The 21,501-nt window shown below is 52.6% G+C and overlaps 6 protein-coding genes across 6 annotated transcripts in view; 3 read left to right on the top strand and 3 right to left on the bottom strand.

Moving 5' to 3' along the window:
• Positions 1–392: 392 nt before the first annotated feature.
• On the top strand, positions 393–3,750 carry GLOTRDRAFT_116384 (uncharacterized protein). The gene is made up of 3 exons (XM_007868607.1): positions 393–687; positions 758–1,397; positions 1,543–3,750. The coding sequence occupies exons 1-3, from the start codon at positions 422–424 to the stop codon at positions 3,049–3,051; spliced, it is 2,415 nt and encodes an 804-aa protein (XP_007866798.1). The 5' UTR covers positions 393–421; the 3' UTR covers positions 3,052–3,750.
• A 761-nt stretch (positions 3,751–4,511) lies between these two features.
• GLOTRDRAFT_129857 (uncharacterized protein) lies at positions 4,512–5,402 on the bottom strand (the record flags this gene model as incomplete). The annotated part of the gene is made up of 8 exons (XM_007868606.1): positions 4,512–4,589; positions 4,640–4,742; positions 4,798–4,822; positions 4,876–4,933; positions 4,984–5,011; positions 5,062–5,121; positions 5,175–5,275; positions 5,331–5,402. The coding sequence occupies 8 exons, from the start codon at positions 5,400–5,402 to the stop codon at positions 4,512–4,514; spliced, it is 525 nt and encodes a 174-aa protein (XP_007866797.1).
• A 1,773-nt stretch (positions 5,403–7,175) lies between these two features.
• On the bottom strand, positions 7,176–9,369 carry GLOTRDRAFT_77041 (uncharacterized protein; the record flags this gene model as incomplete). Its single annotated transcript, XM_007868605.1, has 10 exons — positions 9,082–9,369; positions 8,956–9,027; positions 8,796–8,904; positions 8,718–8,744; positions 8,583–8,665; positions 8,377–8,522; positions 8,035–8,327; positions 7,807–7,982; positions 7,457–7,719; positions 7,176–7,398 (listed from the first exon to the last, which is right to left on the bottom strand). The coding sequence occupies exons 1-10, from the start codon at positions 9,289–9,291 to the stop codon at positions 7,176–7,178; spliced, it is 1,602 nt and encodes a 533-aa protein (XP_007866796.1). The 5' UTR covers positions 9,292–9,369.
• A 2,113-nt stretch (positions 9,370–11,482) lies between these two features.
• Positions 11,483–12,656, bottom strand: GLOTRDRAFT_111289 (uncharacterized protein; the record flags this gene model as incomplete). Its single annotated transcript, XM_007868604.1, has 2 exons — positions 12,488–12,656; positions 11,483–12,439 (listed from the first exon to the last, which is right to left on the bottom strand). Coding segments are annotated over exons 1-2 (1,047 nt in total), but the record flags the coding sequence as incomplete, so codon positions are not given.
• A 2,863-nt stretch (positions 12,657–15,519) lies between these two features.
• On the top strand, positions 15,520–19,677 carry GLOTRDRAFT_139073 (OPT-domain-containing protein; the record flags this gene model as incomplete). The annotated part of the gene is made up of 30 exons (XM_007868603.1): positions 15,520–15,624; positions 15,682–15,804; positions 15,858–15,872; positions 15,931–15,962; positions 16,028–16,121; positions 16,179–16,288; positions 16,344–16,415; positions 16,472–16,555; positions 16,612–16,648; positions 16,700–16,780; positions 16,838–16,865; positions 16,919–17,525; positions 17,577–17,614; positions 17,677–17,848; positions 17,906–17,980; positions 18,034–18,101; positions 18,165–18,233; positions 18,287–18,292; positions 18,347–18,374; positions 18,432–18,475; positions 18,530–18,592; positions 18,647–18,684; positions 18,742–18,768; positions 18,825–18,851; positions 18,905–19,013; positions 19,067–19,157; positions 19,212–19,316; positions 19,375–19,431; positions 19,487–19,604; positions 19,657–19,677. The coding sequence occupies 30 exons, from the start codon at positions 15,520–15,522 to the stop codon at positions 19,675–19,677; spliced, it is 2,544 nt and encodes an 847-aa protein (XP_007866794.1).
• A 1,338-nt stretch (positions 19,678–21,015) lies between these two features.
• Positions 21,016–21,501, top strand: part of GLOTRDRAFT_121629 (P-loop containing nucleoside triphosphate hydrolase protein) — a gene marked incomplete at its 5' end in the record, with an annotated part of 5,853 nt that continues 5,367 nt past the window's right edge. The window contains 3 exons of the mRNA XM_007868602.1: positions 21,016–21,198; positions 21,258–21,320; positions 21,382–21,431. Of these exons, the coding sequence (XP_007866793.1) occupies positions 21,016–21,198; positions 21,258–21,320; positions 21,382–21,431 (296 nt within the window). The remainder of the gene's footprint in view (positions 21,199–21,257; positions 21,321–21,381; positions 21,432–21,501) is intronic.

Genomic DNA, 21,501 nt, shown 5'->3' with positions numbered 1-21,501 from the left:
CTCAGTACGGTAGGCAGACACTTGTATGGCAAGTCTGTTTCCAAGAATGATTAGACGGTGATACTAAGCCTGGCGCTTGAGCTATTCAGAGCAGGGTGGGCCACCAGGCTCCCTCGGGAGGTCTGTGGTAAAGGACAGCCTATGTTGCAGACGTCGGCGCCGACGTTGGGCGAGGGCGCAGACCAGAAAGGGTTAGAGCGGAGAAGAGCGGAGAAGGCGTCGACGATCGCACAAGATCCCATCAGCCCGATTCGTCCGCGATAAATTGGGACGTGCTCGGCTTCCTCATTGCTCGCTTCCAATCCAGCTTGACAGGTCTCTCCTATACACGTTCCGGCTGCTTTTAATTAGCCATGCTCGCTCCTACTTCCGTCCCTCGCCGCCGTCCCAAGCCCCCTCCGCTGTTCCTCCCTCCCCCGCCATGATGCTTCCCTCGTCGTCGTCCACGGCGTTGAGGCCTGCGCAGAGGCAGCCTCGCACCATCCGGCTTTCCATCAAGTATCTGCTCTCCCTCCCCGACCGTCTCTGCAACCCGCCCCCCGCAGTCGGAAAGGTCAGGTCCTGCGGCGTCACACCCCTCTTCAAGATTCGTCTCGAAGACGTCCTTAACCGCAAGCATTTGCCGCCTCTCGGCCTCAAGGATTTCGAGGAGTGGTTGTTGTTTGTCGAGAATGCCCCGGAGAATCTGTACGTGCTTTCTATGATCATGATTAGGTGCGTCCCTCTGACTTGATCTGTCAATCGTGGGGCTACGCAGGTACTTTGTACTATGGCTCCGAGAGTATACGCGTCGCTACAACGAGTGGGCTGTCCGCGCCAAGGCCAAGTCCGCCAACAGGACTGCGTCGCCCACCTTCTCCGTTGACTCTGAAGACTCCGACTGTCCTGTTCCATTCGCTGCTTTCGAGTACCATGTTTCGCCTGGTCCAGCCGACCCCTGCCCTTCTCTTGCCCTTTTCTATCACCGCGCAAAGCAAACTTTTCTTACCCCCGGCGCACCTTACGAGCTGAACGTGGCTTCCGACGTTCTTGCTCCCTTCCATACGACGCCGACTTCGCCTGCCTCTCCCCATGGCTTCGGCTGCTTCAGCCCACACCCCTCTCAGCAGTCGTCATACACGTATTCCCATCCTGACCCAGCCATCTTTGCCGACCTCAACCAGATCACTATGACTGCCCTCCGCGCGTCCCTTGATAGGTTCGTCCTCGCTGCATACTCTAATGTCGGCACAAACAGAGGGCTATGTGGGCTCGTCGGAGGCTGCACTATTGCTACTGCGGGCAGTCTGCCCATCTGGGTCGCGAGCTTTGTGGAGGGGTGGGTACGATGGATGAGATTCGCCGCCTTACCTGGCTTGTGGTTGGGTCTGACCATCGTAATTGCCAGTCTACATGGTGTGAGTATTCGTCCTACCCATTTTTGTCCCTATATGCGCCTGTGTTACCGGGGGGGTAGCATCTACGTCGTGATTCTCCCATGAGTCGTTTTGGTTTTGCTCTACGACCTGCCAGCATACAGTGCTGATATGTCTTTGATGACAGGTGTGTATGATGATCTATGTATTTGGCGACTTTCGCCAGCTCCGTAAATTTGAGCTCTCCCGGCCATCAATCTCAAAGCCTCAACCTCACCCGGAGCACCCAGTCATTGCCACTAACTATCCTCATCGCCTTACTAGTCTCAAGAGTAGGCTCAGTGTCGGTCAGCTGAGCATCGGCCCCGTTAGTCCCAAGAGTCCGAAGAGCCCAACGTTATCGTTTACCAGCGAGAAGAGTGGCAGAACGAGAGCGATCAGGGACTTGTTGGCTTTGCGCCCGAAGCAGCAAGAGGTCGAAGAACTGCGCGTCACCCCTCCTCAGCCAATCACGCGACCTCCTGCTACAATTTTGCCTCGCCGCACAAAGGTTAATGGTGGTGTGATGGTCACAGACTCTCTGAAGGAAGCACAACCAAAGCTCAGGGTGCAGATTCCGTTCCCTGCGGTTGCTCCTTTGCCCCCACAACCCGCCATCATCATCAGCGAAGCTAGGGAGGTCGAGCTCTCCCGACCCTCCACATCCTCCGGTTCTTCATGTATCAGCGGGATGACCGGCGTTCATGAAGTAGGATATCCGAGGATTCATGTTTCCGAAGCATTCGACGACCCGAACCCTCCAGCTGAAGGCCCCGCGACCGCTACCTACTGCCCTGAGACGGAACTCGCCGCTCGAGAGCGGGCACTATCCGAGTCTCAAGATGAGCACGCAGAGGATTGGGAGGCGAACGGCAAGACAGCCGATTTCATCCAGGCGTGGGAGCTCGAAAGCGACTGGGACGACATGGCCGACATGGAAAAGGGTCGGTTGAGCGGCCTCTGGGATAGTGACGGCAGTGGTCTGGGTATGGGCGTCGAGCGAGGCATGCGTTGGGGTAAAGGTGGTTCTGGTGGGAAGGAAGACGTCTTCGACTTTGACGGCTTGCCACCGAGGAGAGCACGACACCCCTACGCCTATAGTTTGCCTCTATCCGATGCTGCCGAGAGGGATCTGATGCGCACGCCCGGCGCTGAGGAGAAGAGGGCCAGGAAGAAGGACGTCGTGAGCGTTCAGAAGGAAGTTGTCGGGAAGACCGGGAAGTGGTGGACGCTGATGGCCCGCTTGCAAGAATGGTGTATTGGACGAACTGGCGTGGTCAAGTCCCGGGAGGACGCGAAGAAGCGCAAGGACGCAGAGGAGAAGAGGGCAGGCATGGATAGTCCATTCAGCTTCAGCGCTCCTCTTGCTCCCCTAAATTTCCCGGCGCAAAGCGTCAGCAAACGTACCACGCCGTCGTCCCTCTTCGGTTTCCAGTCAACAACTCCCTCCTCCCCGGCGTCCACCAGACCTTTGAACCCCCAGGTTCGACTACAATACCAGCGAAAGGTACCCGCGTTCGGCAGTCCTTTGACCAAGATCTGGAGTCCCGTTGTGACTCGGGCTCAGTGGGAGATTGTCGTCCGAAGCGCTGCTATCGCTGCCGCACTTGCCTGGATCCTGGTGGGGGTCGTCGTTGCTATCCCAGACGGGCGCTAGCGGATGTATGCTTCGCTTTGCTCAATGCTGTCGCTGCTGTTCCTTGCTGTGGACGACTCTCCTGCTCTGCCGTGCTGCTGTTCCGACGTATACGATGTCCTCTCCGGCTGTCCTAGCCACTCCCCGCTTGTCTGTTTCCCATGTCCGAATTCAAGCTTTTGCTGGTTCAGAGTCCACTCGTTATCATTTCCGATTCACCTATTCGAAATCTGCGCTTGCAGACCGTGGTATTGTCTTCATGTCTTTGTTTCGTTATTGTTGTTCAGCTGTTCAACACGAACACTTCCATTCTTTTCCAGTCCTCGCCTCCTCATATTTTCTCATCTGCACCCCATGGTCTCGAGATGCTTGACATCTCGATTCCCCTTGCCGCCTTCGTCATCTCTGCATTAACATATCATCTCCGCATCACATCTCGTATCCCACCGTCCTGGTTCGCTGTCAACCTTACATTCCTTGCCTTTAGTGATCTTCAAGTTCACTTGCCCGTCCAGATGTTGTCTGTAAGCTTTGTAACCTGTCGATGTGTTTTGTTATTAGAGCGGGCGTCTCAATCACCCTTGCCAACCATTGTACCTGCGGCCTACTATAATACCCTACAAACGTTGATACTGGTGTACATACTGTATTGTGTACCCCATAATTTTATTGTTATTCGAGCGCCCGTACTGCCCATGGTCCGGTAAACAGGAGATTGGAGCGACAAATTGGGTATGCTCTGAGTGAGGCTTCTGATATGCGCTATATCTGTGAAGAAGGTTGATAGATGATGGCTATGTCAAGTGCAGAAGCGGTGTCTATTCCTATCGGACAGATGGGGGCGCATACGCTCTAGAGTCTAGCGAGGCGGATGTCCCCGCATCTTGCGTTTGTTCAAACGATCAGGCCATGCCCGCCGAATGTACCGTCCCGGGATAGCTCGCGTGACCTTGAATTTGGCTCATGAGATGGAGACATTACCTTGTAACTCAATGGAAGGCGTAGTTGGACAGATTAGTTCGTGTTCGTGTTCATGAGCGTTACGCAGGTGCGTCGGAGTCCAACACCCTCCGAGCGGCCCAGCCTATCGGGAAGATCGCCGTCCGGGCAATCATACCTCCAGGGGGTGCCATCGCAAAGGCGTGTACGGGCGAAGCTCGGGGTTTCCATGGGACGGGGAAGTCAATTAGAAGCAAAGGTTTAAGGCGCTGGAGGGCTGCGTTCATTCGAGCGCCGTGAAGACGTGTGTATTGCGGGCAAGACTGAGAAATGTATGGGTCCCTCATCGATCTCTAGCCAGGCCCACCGAATGCAGCTTACGGATATTTGATTATTCGCCTTTATATATGCTGCTCATTTCGAGCAAGAGCGACGTAAACGGTCGCTCCCCGTACATGCTGTAGTAGATTCCTGTGCACCGGAAGGCGATAGCTCGTAGCTATCTATGCCCTGAGATGCGGAACTCGAGCTTCAGACGAGGTCTACTTCCGACTGAGGCGTACAACACGCACCATCTCCTCGTCAATCTGCGTCTCTGCAATATGCGTCCCAATTCTTGTCTGGATGAGGTGTCAATATGCAAGGTATGCTTCAGCAGCGCTATCCTCACATCGGTAGCCCTTCCTGTTGGTATAGTAGGTCTCCAAAAGCCCCAAGTAGACACGCGAGATGATCGTGTACTGCCGTCCCAAATTCTGGCCCGGTCATTGAGACTTTAACGGCAGTCAGTCAGTCATGGACAGACCGAAAATATTTGTTCCCGCTTACCCGGTAAGAAAGGCATACACGTAGACTAGCGCAGCCATGGTTAGATCACATGCCTCCGGAGATACGGGCGAGGCTTACATTTGCTCTGCAACTCCACTAGTCCCAGCCATATGTAACCTGAAGGATACGCCAGGAACTAGGACATGTTGTTAGATCGGTGATCCTATCACGTCAATTGGCGCTCACCATGACGAGAGCGGCCACAGAGAACATGCTTTACCGAGCTTCAGTCGGCATCAACAGGCATGTGTAGAGGCAGCTGACCTAGTAAAGACTCCTGGATTTGCAACGTAGACCGAAAATACTCTAACGTAGCCTTCGTATCTACAGTTGCAATTGAGAGCACTGCTCTGTATGACTCCCCCGGATGCACTTACGGATCTAAAGCTAGTCGTGAACGCGCCAAGAAATACACCAAACAGAAAAGAATGAGGGCATCCGCCAGGACTGCACTGGACAGAGTCACAGCAGAAGTCGCCTGGGATCACATTTTAGGTGAAATAGGCAGTGAGCGCGGGTAAAGACTAGCTCACCAAGGATAGCTCGTGGCTATGAAACGCGCTCCATCGTGTATACCGATAACTGAAAGCAGTGAGCGTCGGCATCATAGACGATTGCATATTCATTAGCATATGCGCCGAACCTGAGTCCTGCCGAGACTTAATTCCACTGATAGTGTCAGGGATATGGTTAGAGTGAATTCAGACTACAATACTGACTTAAGCCAAAAACTTCCACCACCCCAGCCCACCGTTAGAACGCGGGATTCAGCGAATAACGATAACCTACCACATCGTATCGAGGCGAGCGACCCCTGCGATGGGCGCAGGCAATGTATTTTGAGCGCGATAGACGTATACTCGGTAATCAGACTTACGACAAGTGCAGTCAAGAATCTGTTTTTGCCGCTGACTATACCGATTCATCAACACGGTTAAGGCTTCAAATATGGAGAGCCTCACCAATCCAGAGTCTCCTCACATAGAAACTGTCGTCTCCTGGTAAGTCTCAGAGACTAGTGATACTCAAACGCTCTCACCCGTGCACCAGCGCAGCTATTAGTAACTACAGGGCAAAGTGAGCTTGATCACGACCAAGATTAGATCATACCGCATACTTGCAAAACAACTGTGACCTGCCATGCATAGTTAGAATGGTATTTGCGGCATTTACTGGACGGATCTTACTCCTGCAGTCCTGTAGATGTTCGGTTGGAATCGAGGGTCTGAACGGTATGTTCTAAGACTCACCAGTCAATGCCTAACATGAATCCTTGATCTCCAAAATGTTCGATGACATATATGTAAATGTAATCCAAGCAAAATACAACGTGAACAGTGTCCAATGCCCTGGGATGTACTCGTCACCAAAGGCATGGTACACACTGAACTTCAAGTTACTGACCACACCAATGCAACCTTAGCAAATCGTCAGTAGAGACTTAGCAGCTCAACGCAGTAGGCATACCGCCGTCTTCAATGCGAAACGATCGTTTGGGTATCTTTGATAATACAGAAAGGCCTGAGTTGTATTTACTCCATATAGGCTGGCAACGGGCGTCAGCAGGGACAAGTCTAAGAATCAAACGAAGACAATTTCACATAGCCGCTAGCATGATGCATACGAGCATGCTCCCAGCAAGAGTATCGACCGCATCCATGTCCCTTCAGAGCGCCCAAGCAGTTTATACTGCTCCCCGCTGGCTTCTCGCCTGCGCAATACTCAAGACTCTCCGATCTTGTCTCGATGTGTGCCGATAATTTGGTCCTTGCTGTAGGAGGCGACAGTACCCGCCGGGGCCGTGACAGGTAGAACGCTGAATATTCTTGCAGTGAGCTACGGCGGGGATCATTCCACCACGACGGGATGCTCGGCCAGCAGCGTCGTGAGCAACGTTCGCTGCAACGGCTAGAAGACGGTCGTTGTTCGCGTATATTTCAGGGAATACGCCTGCCACCTTGGGTGATGGTATCAGAAGTGCTTCTCCCGCACAGCGTACGCCCATGACCTCCGTCGTTGACGTAGAGTTTGTCCGACCGACTGTCGTTGCTCAGAATCGACGGACCGTGGCGACGTCAGCGCTAAAAGATGATTGTGATATGTTACGCGCGGAGTACTACTTAGTGTTGCAGAGTCAAAAGTCAAGTAGGAGGTGCAAGTAAGGTGTACCGGTACCATGTAGCGATTCATGATCGAATACTAGCGTTATGCGAGATAGATCTCAGATCAACTTTCAATAGTCGTCATTTTCATTAACCACTGCCTAAGGTACATTAGGGCATCGCGCCAGTGCTATCGTGCCTATCATCCCAGACATTATCATTAATCATCGCATCGTGTCAGCCCTCATCACTTTCATAACAGATAAAAACCTGCGCTCAGTCAACCCACTGGCAAAAGTCTGGGTGCTCGACATTCCATTCGGCATGGGTGAACCGTTTCGCTTTGCGACTAAACAGCTTTGGTCGGACCCGCGGCACGTAGGACTCTAGCTTTCCTTGGCCATCGAGCGCTTCCAGCCTAGTCTTCACGGAACGGTGCACCTTCATGCCCTCCTGCATCAGGTACCCGAACACTGGTCGGCCGCGGCCTCGGTTTACGCTACAGGACACACCGCCGTCAGTCCCGGGCCCGAGCAGCAGGCGAGCAGAGCACTTACGACCACACGTATTCCTTCTTGTCATTCAGGGGGTTCGCATTGGCTTTCTGCTTCTTGTGCCGCAGAGGCAGCCACTCTAAAATCCGCCACCACCACGTTAGACGCAGCTGATCATATATCGGGCTGAGCGCATCCAGTAGTTCTTCCTCCGCTTCGCCGAGATAATCCGACTGCGCCGTCTTCTCCAGGAAGAAGTCCGCTTTCAGGGATATCTTGGAGGGGCGAATCAGACCGACAACGAGTTGGTAAGGGAACTTGATGGTCTTGAGGATGAAACGGCCCAAGGCTTTGGAGAACTTGTCTTTGGGAGGCTCCGCTTGGAGGACGCATGTGCCGGCTTCCGCTGGGACTCGGGCGGGAGGCTCGTCGTCCAAGGTCTTCAGGTCAAGCCCGACTTCGTCTTGGAGCATCTTCGCATCGAAAAGGATACCGGTCTTAGTCCGGAAGCATTCGCGGATCATCCACCGCAGGGGTATCCGAGCCAGACAATGGCGCGTGTTATTCCGGACGGAGCCGCCCCCAATGTCTGTCAAATGGTTGTCAAGCGGAGCACGATGGCGAAAGAACATGTATCGAACCACAATGAGCGCCTGCGAACCACACTTCCAGAGCATCAGTTCGATCCGGACAGGAGTCATTCACGGCGTCCTCGAACTCTTCCACCACCGACTCTTCCCTAATGTGAGCCATGGACAGCTGCGACTTCTTGTCCACTTGCTTCTCGGAATATTTGGACCGGTGGTAGTAACTCGGCATAAATTTCGCCCGATGCTCGTCCAACGCCAGAGCGTGGCGGAAGTACCATATAGCGTTGTTCGTGCCGACGAAGGGGAGATCACGGTCGACGAGGCCAACTGAGGCGACGGTGTCCCTGTTGAAGCATGAATACATTATGCACATGGTCTCAGGTGCAGTCGTACCACACGCCCAAAAATTCAATCTTGACATCAATAGAGAACGTCCGCTTGAACATTATGCTGAGCTGGAGCCCCTCGAGGTCGTCACGTTTGTACATCGAGTAAGCAAATGGAAGTTGTTGGCGGTTGTCCTTCGAGAGCAACCCGACCTAACGGCGTACCTCTAATGAATACGGCCGTTCAAGGTAGCAAAGAAGCATAGTGCGTACCTTCTGGAGCATACCAGCTAAGGCTCTCGCTGTGTATGCACCCCTTGAGAATCCGAATATACAGATCTTGTCGCCGATCGTATCTGCGCAATGTCTAGATGGATCATGACGATGCCAGCGACTTCCTACACTTACAGTTCTGCATCAAGAATTCATAGCCCTCTGTATGCTTCGTGATTATAGGTTTTTGGAGGATCCTTTTTAGAGACGTACCTTTAATATGGTCCGGAAGTGTTATAGCGAACATTTCGTCGAGCGTCTTAACCACTTTGGCAGCGCCTTCGCCCACTATCAAGGGCGAGGTGTATGTACCAATACCAGCCTGTAATATCCAATTGTTAACCATGGTCGCAGTTGATGTACGTGCACTCACTTGATAGTATACGAGCTGTTTTGAAGCATCGTCCTTCCTCATCATAGCCATTAACTGTACAATATTGGAGTTCTGCAAGGCACTCTGTGAGCATCTTATACAAGAGACCGGTTTGATAATACTCACGTCCTCATCGAACTGGTCTCCTGTACCATCGAAGCAAAGCACGATAGTACGACGGCGTGGCGTACTGGGGCCCTCAGCCGGAATCCACTGACGGCGAGCGTCCCTGCCCTCCCAGGGAGCCGAAGGACGGTATTCAAGGCTACCTTCAGTACTCGTACTGCCATGACCTGAGTCTTGGGAAAAGTTGCGGTTCCTCCTCATGTCAGTCATTACGGATGGAAGACGTAGCAGCGCGGGGCCAAGTTCAAGAACCAAGAATGGGACGCAGACCAAGAACAAGGAGCTGTCGGCGTTCACCACAACACGCTGACAATCCGGAGTTATATCCCAGAGATCCCGTCTTCAAGGCGATGCCCGAGCCCGATGCTAACAAGAGAAGGCCATGCCAGTCGGCTTCCATAGATTCACGCTATGCTTGCGACGTGAAACGTTCCTCGCGCGCGACAGCGCCCACGTCTGATGTTGGCACCTGTGAACACAATTAGAGCTAGTGCATGCTAGTGGCCACGGAGGTCATTGGTTCCGAGTGAGCGAACGGTCCCAGATTGAATAGCAAGTTGCCTGTTTGGGCGAACAGGATGCACCCGTCAGTGATCCGTGAGCCGTGAGCATAACCGACCCCTTTCACCCCGAGACGTGGTGTGTAGTACCGGCGCTTGCGGCGCCCTATTCAGCATAAGGGAGTTGTAGCCTTTGCGACGGGGGCTGCGATGTACGGGCGGCCTAAGTGCCGGGTCCCCCCGCCTCCGCGCCACAAGAAAAGGTAGAATGAATGCACCACCGTCAGACCAGGTGAAGCCAGTTATGTAGGAAAGATCCGCAGTAAGGTACCGCACTGATGATGGGAACGTCCGATAACGCAGAGATGGCCAACTTGAACTTGTTCCCAACACGTCCAACTATGTGGCTAGCTTCGCTAACGTGAATCCCTGCAGTTCAAAACCCGTCTATCCCGAGTCTTGCGGGTCTTCCGCCAGGGGAAGACAACTCTACACAGCATCCAAGCATTCAAAAGCATAGCAAGAGTGGCCACGTGCGGCTATTGGCTGAGTAGAAAGCCGGGCGTTCACCGCGGCGTTTCGGGGATGCCGGCGATCGATCAAGATTGGCGCATGGCTCCTCCCGGATTACTTATGCTTCCGTTGCAAGTTCAGTCCTCAGTGGCGAGTCCTCGGGTAACTTTGTGTGTATTGTTGCTCAATAAGGCGCATGCGAAGCTCGGTTTTGATAGCACATTTATCTCTGTAGCTACCCAGGCGACTTAACCGCGGACGCCGATCGGAGGTTCAGAGACCCTCCCACCGCCGTGATAGGTGAGACCTTCCCAAACGACGCCCGATTCTTGCATGTTGCATTAATATTGTCTCCGACGCACTGACTTGGAGAGGCCGTGGGGGCTCTGCCCGAGTTACCTAGGGTTCCATGCCCAGTCCTGTAGAAGCTTTGATAATTAAACGCGGATACTTCGACCCTTGGGGGCGATGCCCATGCCGCCACATCGAACTTGTGGCGGTGAAGGCCCCGAGGGCGCCAGGAGTCACTTATATTTGGCGAAGATGCTGTTTCTATGGTCTTACAAGAGGCGCATGTTTTTCTGCGGAAGATCCCAGACGATGGCATGGCTCTCAACTTGAGAATTGGCTAACCGAGTATCACAGCCAAGTACGACTACAACCGCCCCGGCTTCTCCTCCGGCACCGGCCACTTTGCGCAGGTAAGTGCATCCGATCCACTCATACATACGTGCAGCAGCTTGACGGTGAGCCTATCATAGGCTTGATACAGCGCCTCCTAAACAAGACTTCAACAGGGAGTCCTGTGGAAGAGCAGCAAGTGCGCCTTCTTCAAGCAGCCCTGGTGCAGGTACACCGCCCAGGGCAATATCGCCGGCCAGTCCCCGTGAGTCTACTTTTTGGGCTGAAATTTCGTCGCGGGTGACTTCTACTTGGAATAGGAACAACGTAGAAGGCCACAGAAGTAATCCTGGGCATTGCGGTTTCCTACGTTTGAGAGTATCCGATGGTTTCGCGAGCTCTTCGCCTGATCGATCAGTTGAGTTATTGGTTATTGTCAGCAGTTGCATAGCCGGACCGTCCTGCGGAGACGACATATTGTATCATATGGTCAACCTATGGTGTTTTGGCTGCAGTCTACGCGCTATTGTGCTGCCTTGCGCACCGGCGCCTACCACAACGTATCGAAAGCTGTCGATGAATATCTCTCAGTACAATTCTCAGGTATATTGCGAAAGTCAAAGCACATAGACCCCTTGAGAAGCGTTACAGATAAGCGCTACAAATATGCAGTCAGATGGGATACAAAAGCTAATAAATACCCGTCCCGAGGTATATAAGTACTTATATACTAAGATCTACATATGGGGTTCTGCTTCATCTCTGTTTCCTACTTTTAGACGACGAAGGCCTCATTGATGCATCGCGTGCTGCGGACCTCGATGAACCCGCGGGCCGAGATGGAGGTCCCGGGGTCTGACCCCTCTCGAACTTCTTCATAGGACTTCCTCTATCAGACGCGGACTCAACGTCGGAAATATCTTCCCGAGTTTTGCTCGGGGATGACGAGCGAGCAGCCGCTGGTGTACCGCGTCTAACCGATCTTTTGCGAGCGCTCCTCGGACCAAAGACATACATATCTCCGGCGTCATCGTCAGAGGTACGCGCGAGGTTGTCATCTCCATTGCTGCTACGAGACCTGACCGGCCCGAGCGAAGAGTTTGCCCGGCGAGGAGGAGAATCCTCATCGAGCTTGAAGGACACCCTTCGTCCCCTAGACTTACTCCGGCCACGGCCCGCCAGAGGCTTCGGGCGCATCTTCTCGAAGTCGGGGGATGATATCGGCGACTCCGGCTCGGGAGAGGAAGGGGGTAGCGTCGCGCCCGAGAACGCTGGGTCGTATGAGTGAGGATAAGGATGGCGTGAATGAGATGGCGTCACCAATGCCGACGATGATGACGGATGATGTGAGCCTGCGGGAGAGGAGGAGGGAAAGGGAACCTGGCTTCTATGCCGCGACCGATGGCTTGGAGTCTGTGGAGGCCAAGGTCCAGGGGGGAGTGAGAGTGGATACGTTGGGGGAGCGAAGGGAGGCGTCCACGGAGGGGCCAAACCAGGCCCATGTTGATGTTGATGTGGCGTTCCAGTAGCGGAGATAAGGTATGACAGGTGCTGCATAGCCTGGGCCAGCAGGTATTGTGCCTGTGCTCCTAGTTCATTCTCGGGGACCGGCGGTGGAAATTGAGACTGCCCTCTCGGGACTGGATAGACAGGGGCGTGGGACTTGGACCGAGCTCGGGAGCGCGACCGGGAGCGGCGTTCCTGGAGAGCCTTAGATCGAGGTTCTGTGGATGGACATGAGTACGTAAAAAAGCTAATATAAATAAGTTTACCTGAATCCTCTGACGATGCTTCGGCGGAGGAGTGTGCTGATAGGTAGTCGTCCTGATCCCCTGGCACAGGCAAGGGGGAACTCGACGCCATGCGAGGTGAATGAGCAGGATTGCCGAGCGACACCGCAGACTCATCCGAAACGCGTTTGCGCTTGCGCAGACTGCTGCCACCAGCGGGAGGTTTAGATCGGTTCGGCAACAGGACGACGTCGATATGACCCATATCCTTAGCCTTTGACCTTGCTCTCGTTCGAGATGTAGATTTCGCACTGTCAGCCTTGGAAACACCCAGCGGTTTGGATAATGATACGGACTCTGGAGGGGACAGGGCCCTGCCCTTCCCCTTCGCTTCCGTAGGTATGCGTGGGGGATCATCCTCAAAGAGATCTCGTGCTGTCGTCACACATGCTGGGGTATTGCGGTCGTCACAATCCTTATTTCTTGATATGGTCGGAGAGAACTTCTTTTCGCGAGGTCTTGTAGTGATGACTACTTCCGGCTTGAGCGGGCTTGACTTTCCAGACCTGATTCCTTTGGCTGGAGGAGAACGCGGGCGGGTCTCGACGTCCACATATGAAGACACACGCTTCGTGGTACCCTTGTAAATTGGCTTGGGTTTCGGTCGAGAGGATGGCGGTGAGGTTGCGTGGGCCGTACGTGGTTCGGAGGTGCCGGTATTCTCTTGAACTTGCAACGTGGTACGAGATTCAGCCACAGAACTTGCAGGATCTTCGGACAGTTCAGGCGATGGGAATGTAGTGGTCGGTCGATGATCATTGACATCGAAAACAGCCGAATGGTATGAAGGGCTATGTCCAGATTCTGTTTCCTCATGAACGCGCTGTTGTCGACCCACAGTCTGAATTTGTCTTCCACTTCTCCGACGATGCGAATCCAACATGGGAACTTCAGGTGACGAAGGCCGACTGTCTACAAGGCCTTCGACTTGAGTATCCGCGTCGTTCTCTGATTCGACGAGATATACGGCACTCGCTTCGTCGATATCCCAGCGCTCAAGTTCGTCGAAGTCTTCATCTCCTGAAGGAGCAGACGGTCCATCATTCCCCTTCCCCTCATCTTCCGAAAGCAAACGATCGGCGTGTTCTGTGGCTGAGTCTTGCGATACACCATCTCCGACCACTTCATCTGCGTCCACAGGTGGCGCGTATTCGTCTTCGTCTTTATCCTCTCCTTCATCCGACTCAAGAAGCCGAGAAGGTGCGGCAAGATGAAACGAGGACTCACTTCCGTCTTCCTCTTCACCGTACAGCGCTTTCCTCTTCTTTTCAGCCTCCAGGAAGTCTTCTAGGTCCTCTGGGTCTAATTCACGCGCAGGTGGTATAGAGACATCAAACCCTTGAACAGCAAGATCCGCTTCCGGCGCAAACGCGTCAATCTCGTCCACGTCGTCCTCTCCTTCTGTCTGGCCACCTGCGTCGTTCGCGTCTGCATCGGCGAATGAACCTATCTCGCATTGCTGGGACAGACTTCGCAAGACTCCGCGATCCCTTATGACAGTGTTGGTTCGAAGATCAATGATATCGTCCTCGTCAATTCTGCGCGTGTATCGCTCCTCGAGTTGGGACCAGACATCCCATACGCGCATAGCCGAGGCCTTTCGAGCCAAATGCAAGTCAAGGTTAGGATCGACATTGCTCGCTGGTGTCGCGGTGCGGCGATGCCTCTTTGTAGGTGGAGGGGTAGCAGTTGTTGTCGTAGATGTAGATGCGCGTTGGAATCGTGGGGCCAGGGAAAACGAGCGAGATACAGGAGGCGACGCCGAAGGGGTAATCAAAGGGTATCCGTGACGGCGCTCCTGGGCCTGAGACTCTTTAACAGGAGAGACATTACGATCCATGAACACAGGGCAGCCAGAGGAGCACAGCAGTGGATGTGTTCAGGTAATCGCGTTGTCGCGTGCCACGTGCTCCTCTTTTGTGGCTTCCGCAGCTACTCGCCTACCTACTTACCTCCGAGTCCCACCGTCAAAAAGCTCGCTGAACTCAGTAACCTGTCGAAGTTTGTATCAGAACTGTATCTGTGACAGACACGAATAAATTCTCGAGCTCCGTGATGCGATGTGGCCGGACCCCAAGAAGATAAGAGTTTCTCCATGGAGAGGACCGCACAAGCCCACAGACTCGATATCGCTCGAAATACACACCTTCCCTTTGGTTTGTACCATTCGAATTCCCCGATTATTGAATGGCAATGGTATTGTTGCTGCGGCCGACGCGTCGCAAAGCTGCCGCGTTAGAACCGCTCGGGGTCGCACGCTCTTACCTTCTAGTGTCCTCCTGCCTGTCTACGCGGGTGACTACACGGTGTGTTGTTAATACAAGCTTCGACAGTGTGCAGTAAGACCGCGCGAGCCATCTGCCCGGTTATCTCCCCCCTGACAGTAAGTTCGCCATCAATTTCAAGGTTGATGCATATGTGGACTGTCTTGGCTATCCTATGTAGTTATCAACGGAAGACTCGGGAACAAGAGAAGCCTAAGTACTTCGAATTCGTCGCCGGGTGGGGCAAAGATAGCCGGTTCCCTCTGGTTAGTACACACCATCACAACGAGTAATACATATTGCGGTCCACCAGACCCAATGCAAATTGACATTCCCTCAATTTCCCGTAGTTTTCAGTGGATCACTCCATTCCTATGCCGCATTTCTGAGCTCAACGGCATGGCAGTCTTTAAATATATCGCTCCATCATGCCATCGGTGCTTATGAAGTCCGGCACGGTGGACCAAACTTCTTATCTACGACTCAATTCGGATTGTGGATGCAACCATGTGGACGTTAACGTAGCGGGGAAAAGTAATGACATCTTGTCCTGGCATATCATCAACCTATGTAGGTACACCCACTCCGCCGGTATCAGGGCGCGTGCTGGCGCGTGCTGTGCAAAGATCGGCTGAGATGGATGGCTTCCAGGTTTATAACAGCGAAGAAGCATGCACATGCTGGTCGAGCCCCCTCCCGCCGTCGCTCCCTCCCCCTCTCCTCTGAGCAGCTTCAGTCACCGCTGTGACCATGGCCTCGCAGAACGAGAAGGCGACTCCGACGGGCGACGTCCCCGAGATGTCGAGGACCGGCTCAAAGGGCTCCTGGGACGAGAAGGCGGAGTCGGTGCTAGTGGTATAGCTGTTCCCCCTCGCCCTGGCTGCAGCACTTCTTACATGGCATCTTCTCTAGACCGCTGAAATGGAGAATGACCTCCAGATGCTGGACTCTGACTACGACGAGGAAGTCGCAGCTGTCGCGTCTCAGATGACCGAGGAAGAACTCCAGTCTATGATCGAAATGATTGTGGAGGAGGTGAGTCAACCTTCCCCGGCAACATCGAATTGCTGCTCATGCTCATTATCCAGCACGGGCAAGACCCTGTAAGTCAAGCTGCCCCTTATCCCCTCACAATTTGCGCTGAACGTTTCGTCCACGCAGAATTTCCCAGCAGCCGTGATTGAGAAGGCTACGTACGTTGTTGATGTTATTACTGACTGATGTCGTTGCTAAACGCTTATGCGTGCTTGTGGTATAGCCGTTATCTCCGGGACTCTACCCTGAAGGCGGACCCTACGGAGTATGCCAAAGTTCACGAAGAGCTTAGGCTTCAGGCTGCTCTGATGTACACGGTAACCTTCTCAGCAAAAATACTCGATAAGCACGATCTAACGACCGGTTTTCGGTAGAACTCCGCGTATCCGGAAGTCCGCGCTGTGGTTGATAACCATGACGACCCTTCTATGCCAGTCGCTACTTTCAGGGCATGGTTTATTGGGATGATATTTGTGGCGATAGAGTAAGGCTGTTCTCATATATTTCTGCTTCCAGTACTCTCATAGAGACTTCATCAGAGCGTTCATCAATCAGTTCTTCTACCTTCGTCAACCGGGTATCCAGATCACCTACAATGTCGTACAAGTGTTGTTAGTAATGTTGCGTATTCTGGCCTGTATCACCTTATCTGACGCCCCTCCGTTAGGGCATTCCCTGCTGGAAAATTGCTCGAGGCTATACTGCCGACATGGAAATTCAACACATTCGGTTATACATGGACTCTGAACCCGTATGCCTCCACCCTGTGTAACAGGCTTCTGCACACCGCACTCACTTTCTGCGCAGCGGTCACTTCAATCTGAAAGAACATATGTTGATTACGGTACATCCTATATTATCATGACTTCTCCAATCAACTGACGAATAGTTCCAGATCATGGCTAACGTTGGTTATTCGACGCCTTATACCAATGACATTGTCATCGTACAACACATCGACCGATTCTTCAACCAGGTCAGTATTTCATCTCCCAACGGAGACCTCTTAATTACATGTTCCTTTCTTTTACAGGCTTGGGCGTCTAACTTCGGCTACCAGTGTTAGTATGACATTACCTATCCATCGTCGGTATCCGCTTATATACTGTTCCAGTCCTTGTGGGAATCTCGACTAACCTCATCGGCTACGGGCTCGCTGGCCTTACCAGACGCTTCCTGGTGTACCCTTCATACGCCATCTGGCCGCAGAACCTCGCTACTATTGCGCTCAGCAAAGCATTCCACGCTGGCAAGAACGAGACCGCTAATGGGTGGAGAATATCCAGGATGCGGTATTTCCTGATCTGCTTCTGCGGAATGTTCGTCTACTTCTGGTTCCCGAACTACATCTTCCAAGCCTTGTCCTACTTCAATTGGATCACCTGGATCGCACCTGACAACATCACTCTGGCTGCTGTGACCGGTAGCGTCACGGGCCTTGGGTTGAATCCTCTTCCGACATTTGACTGGAACCAAGTGGTCGTTGTCGCGGATCCACTCATCAACCCGTTCTTTACCATGGCCAACATATTCCTCGGTGCCGTCGTAACCTTACCGATTATCCTGGGACTCTGGTTTGGCAACGTGTGGTACACGGCCTACTTGCCAATCAACTCGAACGGTGTTTTCGATAACACGGGTGCCCGTTACAACGTCTCCCTTGCTGTCAACTCCGAGGCATTGTTCGATGAGGCAAGCTACGAGGCCTATTCTCCTGCTTAGTAGGTGCTCGTATCCTTTAAGGGGTCAGCTGATTGACTAAGTCCCAATAGCCTTGCGACTGGGAATCTGCTGCTCTATGGTGCCTTCTGTGAGTCCAACCCGCGTTGCTCCTATTCTTCCCGAATTCTCATGTAGTTTGTCTTAACGTAGTCGCCCTTTACACTGCTTCTCTGTCGCATGCCTTCTTGTACCACCGCCGTGAGATTAGTATGGGATTCCGCAAGCTAATCAAGGGTACATCCCATGTCTCGGCCACCGATCGGGATGTGCACACACGCCTCATGTCGGTCTACAAGGAAGTTCCGGAATGGTGGTATTTCTCGTGAGTTCTCTGCTAGAGTCTTCTTTGCGTGAGCCATGCTAAAGACCTGTGCCACAGTGTCCTCTGCGTTGCTATCGGCCTTGGAGCTGCCGGACTGGGAGCGTATCCCACCAGCACTACTCCCGCCGTTGTGTAGGTCGTTGATCCACTTACCAAGGCGCTTTTGCTTACCTGTCCAATCCTAGGCTATACGGCGTTTTCCTTGCTCTCATCTTCTGTGTTCCTTTTGGAATAATTATGTCCATCACAAACGGTTCGAATTTACCAGTGTTACTTCCCGCGAGTTCTTGACTCACCGAGACTCTATAATTTCCAGTGCAGCTGACCTTGAATGTGCTTGCCGAATTCCTCGGAGGTCTCTGGTTTAGTGGTAATGCTACTGCTGGTAAGTTGCATATCTAACATACTGGCTCTAAATTGACACTAGGCATTTGCTAGTGAACTGTAAGTATGCAATGCAATGCACCCGGGGAGAATGAATACACTAACACAGAACAGATTTCAAGGGTTATGGCTACGTCACGACGTGAGTCCGATGACCATTGCACATCGGTGCAGCTTCATTGATTACTGTCGTTTGCAGCGCGCACACACTGTCCTTCGCACAGGACCTCAAGCTCGCTCACTGTGAGTTGTATTGCTTCGTGCTGCGCGTAGCGTTAGCTTACAGTGCTCTTACAGACGTGCACATTGCTCCACGTGTGACATTCATGGCGCAGCTCTTCGCAACTGTCGTATCTACACGTACGTGTAACCTCAAGGGGTTCGGGCGTGACTAACTGTCCTGTTAACATGCAGTTGTCTGTGTTGGAATCCTTAATTTCCAGATGACTCAGGTATGAGTTCATCATGCTAGCGCCATCGCCGTCTATGAACTCACCCATCTTTATTAGATCCCCGAAGTCTGCTCACCCACCCAGGTATGTGCGACTTCCGCACCCTTGCCTCGCATCCAAACTCAACATTTTCTCTGTAGCCCGACCACTTCACCTGTCCCGGCACTGTAAGTAACGCGTTTTTCACTCTCGTCCCGGACTGAACCCGTGTGCCACACAGAACACGTTCTTTACGGCGGCAGTGCTGTGGGGTACGCTTGGCCCTCGACGTATGTTTGGTGCCGGAGCGATCTACAACGGCCTGTTGTGGTGCTTCCTGATTGGAGCTGGTGCGTAACAAAGAGTGCGATCCATATTGTCTCTTTCCTGAAGAGCCCTCCAGTCCTACCATTCCCTTTCTATTTCCTTGGAAAGAAGTACAAGACCTTCGAGCGCTTCCATGTACCCGTCTTCCTATACGGTGCCCTGCTGTGGTAAGTCTCACCGAGCGCTTCACCAGAACGGGCCAATTAGACTCTGTATTACAGGGCCCCGTACTCCCTTGCAAACATCTGGTCAGCTATGCCCATTGCTTACTTCTTCAATGTGTTCGTCAAGAAGAGGTACCTGGCTTGGTGGAGTAAATATAACTAGTAAGTGTCGCTCGTATAGCAGATGGCGTGACCCTGATGGCATTGGATGCTCGCGTAGCCTCACTACCACATCATTCACGTCCGCCATTGCTTTGTCGGCCATTGTTATGTTCTTGTGAGTCATCATATTCACAGCGTCATCGATGCTAGTTACTCAACTACCTTTGCAGCGCATTGCAGTGGCCTGGCGTTGTGATCAGCTGGTCTGGAAATGACCGGCCGTTCGCTGGGTGCGACGGTAACGCATGCCCTTTGCTGCCTATTCCAGATCAAGGGTACTTTGGACCGGTGCGTAATATCATGATACTGTTTAATCGCAAGGCTCAAGGAACCATAACAGGGGCCTGGTCAGTTCCACTGAAATGTGATGAAATGCATGTGGGCGTAAGTCTCAGTGGGTATATATCGCGCCGTGTATTTATCAGATGTGTATTTGGGTGTCGAGTTTATGATCGGTAGACGTGTAGATAGCTCTGTATAATGATGTGAAGAATGTCATTCGTCCTTCCCCCGCTCCCCTGGACGTGGCCTACAAAGCAGCAAGGCTGTCTTGTGACGCGCTCGCTGTAGTAAGCTGTGACAGCCCAGCGGCCCCAGCTTGGCCTTGTACTATCATTGGGGGGGTTCTGTAAAAACTTGACAATATGACCGGCCAAGGGCTACCTTCTTCATCATTCCCTGTTATTTCACTCAGGCATCATAATATACCTTCCTAAGTACCATCTGCAAAAAGAATGATCTCGATTCACTATGTACAGAGTAATACAGAGAGATGCCGCAGACAGACGGCACTTGCGGGGAGTAATGTAAAAACGTCACGCGCGGGTAACACTATCCGATCCGCGCGCGTCTGTCACGCATCTGTCACGCCCTTGGGCCCTTGGAGTTCTGTAAAATCTACCATACGAGCACTTCACAAGCCTGCAGCTATTATCGGGTGGGCGCAGGAGGTTTAAACATACAAGAAACACCTCCTCTAGGCAAGCCGATATATGCCGGGGCCGTGTAGGCTGGCAGATCTACCCATCAAGTGGCCACCAGACTTGTTACAGTGGGCATTTTGGACGGTGTTCAACCTCCCATACGACAAGGGGCCAACTTGAGGCAATTCTGACTTCACAGACCATCTGTATGGTATACAATGCATATACGTACCAACCCGCTAAGCTCCCTGTAGCATACTTCTCGAGATTTCGGAGTTCTGTAAAAAATCTGACTTTTACAGAACCCCCCCAATGATAGTACATTACTCCCCGCAAGTGCCGTCTGTCTGCGGCATCTCTCTGTATTACTCTGTACATAGTGAATCGAGATCATTCTTTTTGCAGATGGTACTTAGGAAGGTATATTATGATGCCTGAGTGAAATAACAGGGAATGATGAAGAAGGTAGCCCTTGGCCGGTCATATTGTCAAGTTTTTACAGAACCCCCCCAATGATAGTATCGGACGGACGTGCGGCGAGATCTGACTGAGATCCAGATCGGCCGATGCCGCCGGCTCTCTCGATCGCGCAAAACATTTGGAGGACACTTAGGCTTAGCAGAGCTTCCTGCGTGGTACAAGGTCGTCCATTAGAGCCTCCTTGATTTCTTCACACCATACCTGCCTCTGGATTTGGTCGACGGACTTGCCCAGGACTTGTTTTTCTTTGGAAATATCTGGTCTTACGAGCAAGCTTATCCTCCCCATACCTCAATATGCCAGTCAATCCAACGAGGGAGAGGTTCAACGCGAAAGCTCGCCAATCATCCGCCGGTTCACACAAGCGGAAAGGAAAGCGAGCGAGCAAAGTAGAAGGAGATGACACGAATGCTGAGGTCGTCCAGCCTAAGTCAAAGACCCAGAAGGAGTTGGAGCGGGAGGAACGGATAAAGCAGGAGGTATGATTGCCACTTCTGCTGAAGGCTACGATGAAAATTATAACTTTATACTCCCTCAGCTCGCTACACACTCTGAATCGAAGATGTCTAGCAAGAAGAAACGCCGCCTCGAGAAGTACATCGTATGTTATCTCTGCATGAGGGATTACGGACCGTTTGTGCTGAATATTATTATACGAACAGGACAAAAAGCTGAAGAAAGAAGAGCGAGCTGTAATCCTGCAAAGGCTTGCGTGAGTCTTAGCTTGACAGTTTGTCACTCTTCATCCACTCATGCTATGTGTCAGTGCGAGCCAAGCGGAA

The sequence above is a fragment of the Gloeophyllum trabeum genome, assembly GCF_000344685.1.
Source record: "Gloeophyllum trabeum ATCC 11539 unplaced genomic scaffold GLOTRscaffold_00008, whole genome shotgun sequence".
Classification (NCBI taxonomy): Eukaryota; Fungi; Basidiomycota; class Agaricomycetes; order Gloeophyllales; family Gloeophyllaceae; genus Gloeophyllum; species Gloeophyllum trabeum.
The sequence above is the reverse complement of the archived record's forward strand: the minus strand, read 5'-3'. Positions and strand labels throughout refer to the sequence as shown.

Coding starts and splice junctions, on each gene's coding strand:
- GLOTRDRAFT_116384 (XM_007868607.1), top strand. CDS start 422: ATGATGCTTCCCTCGTCGTCGTCCACGGCGTTGAGGCCTGCGCAGAGG. Junction 688..757: donor GAGAATGCCCCGGAGAATCT/GTACGTGCTTTC, acceptor GGGGCTACGCAG/GTACTTTGTACTATGGCTCC. Junction 1,398..1,542: donor TAATTGCCAGTCTACATGGT/GTGAGTATTCGT, acceptor CTTTGATGACAG/GTGTGTATGATGATCTATGT.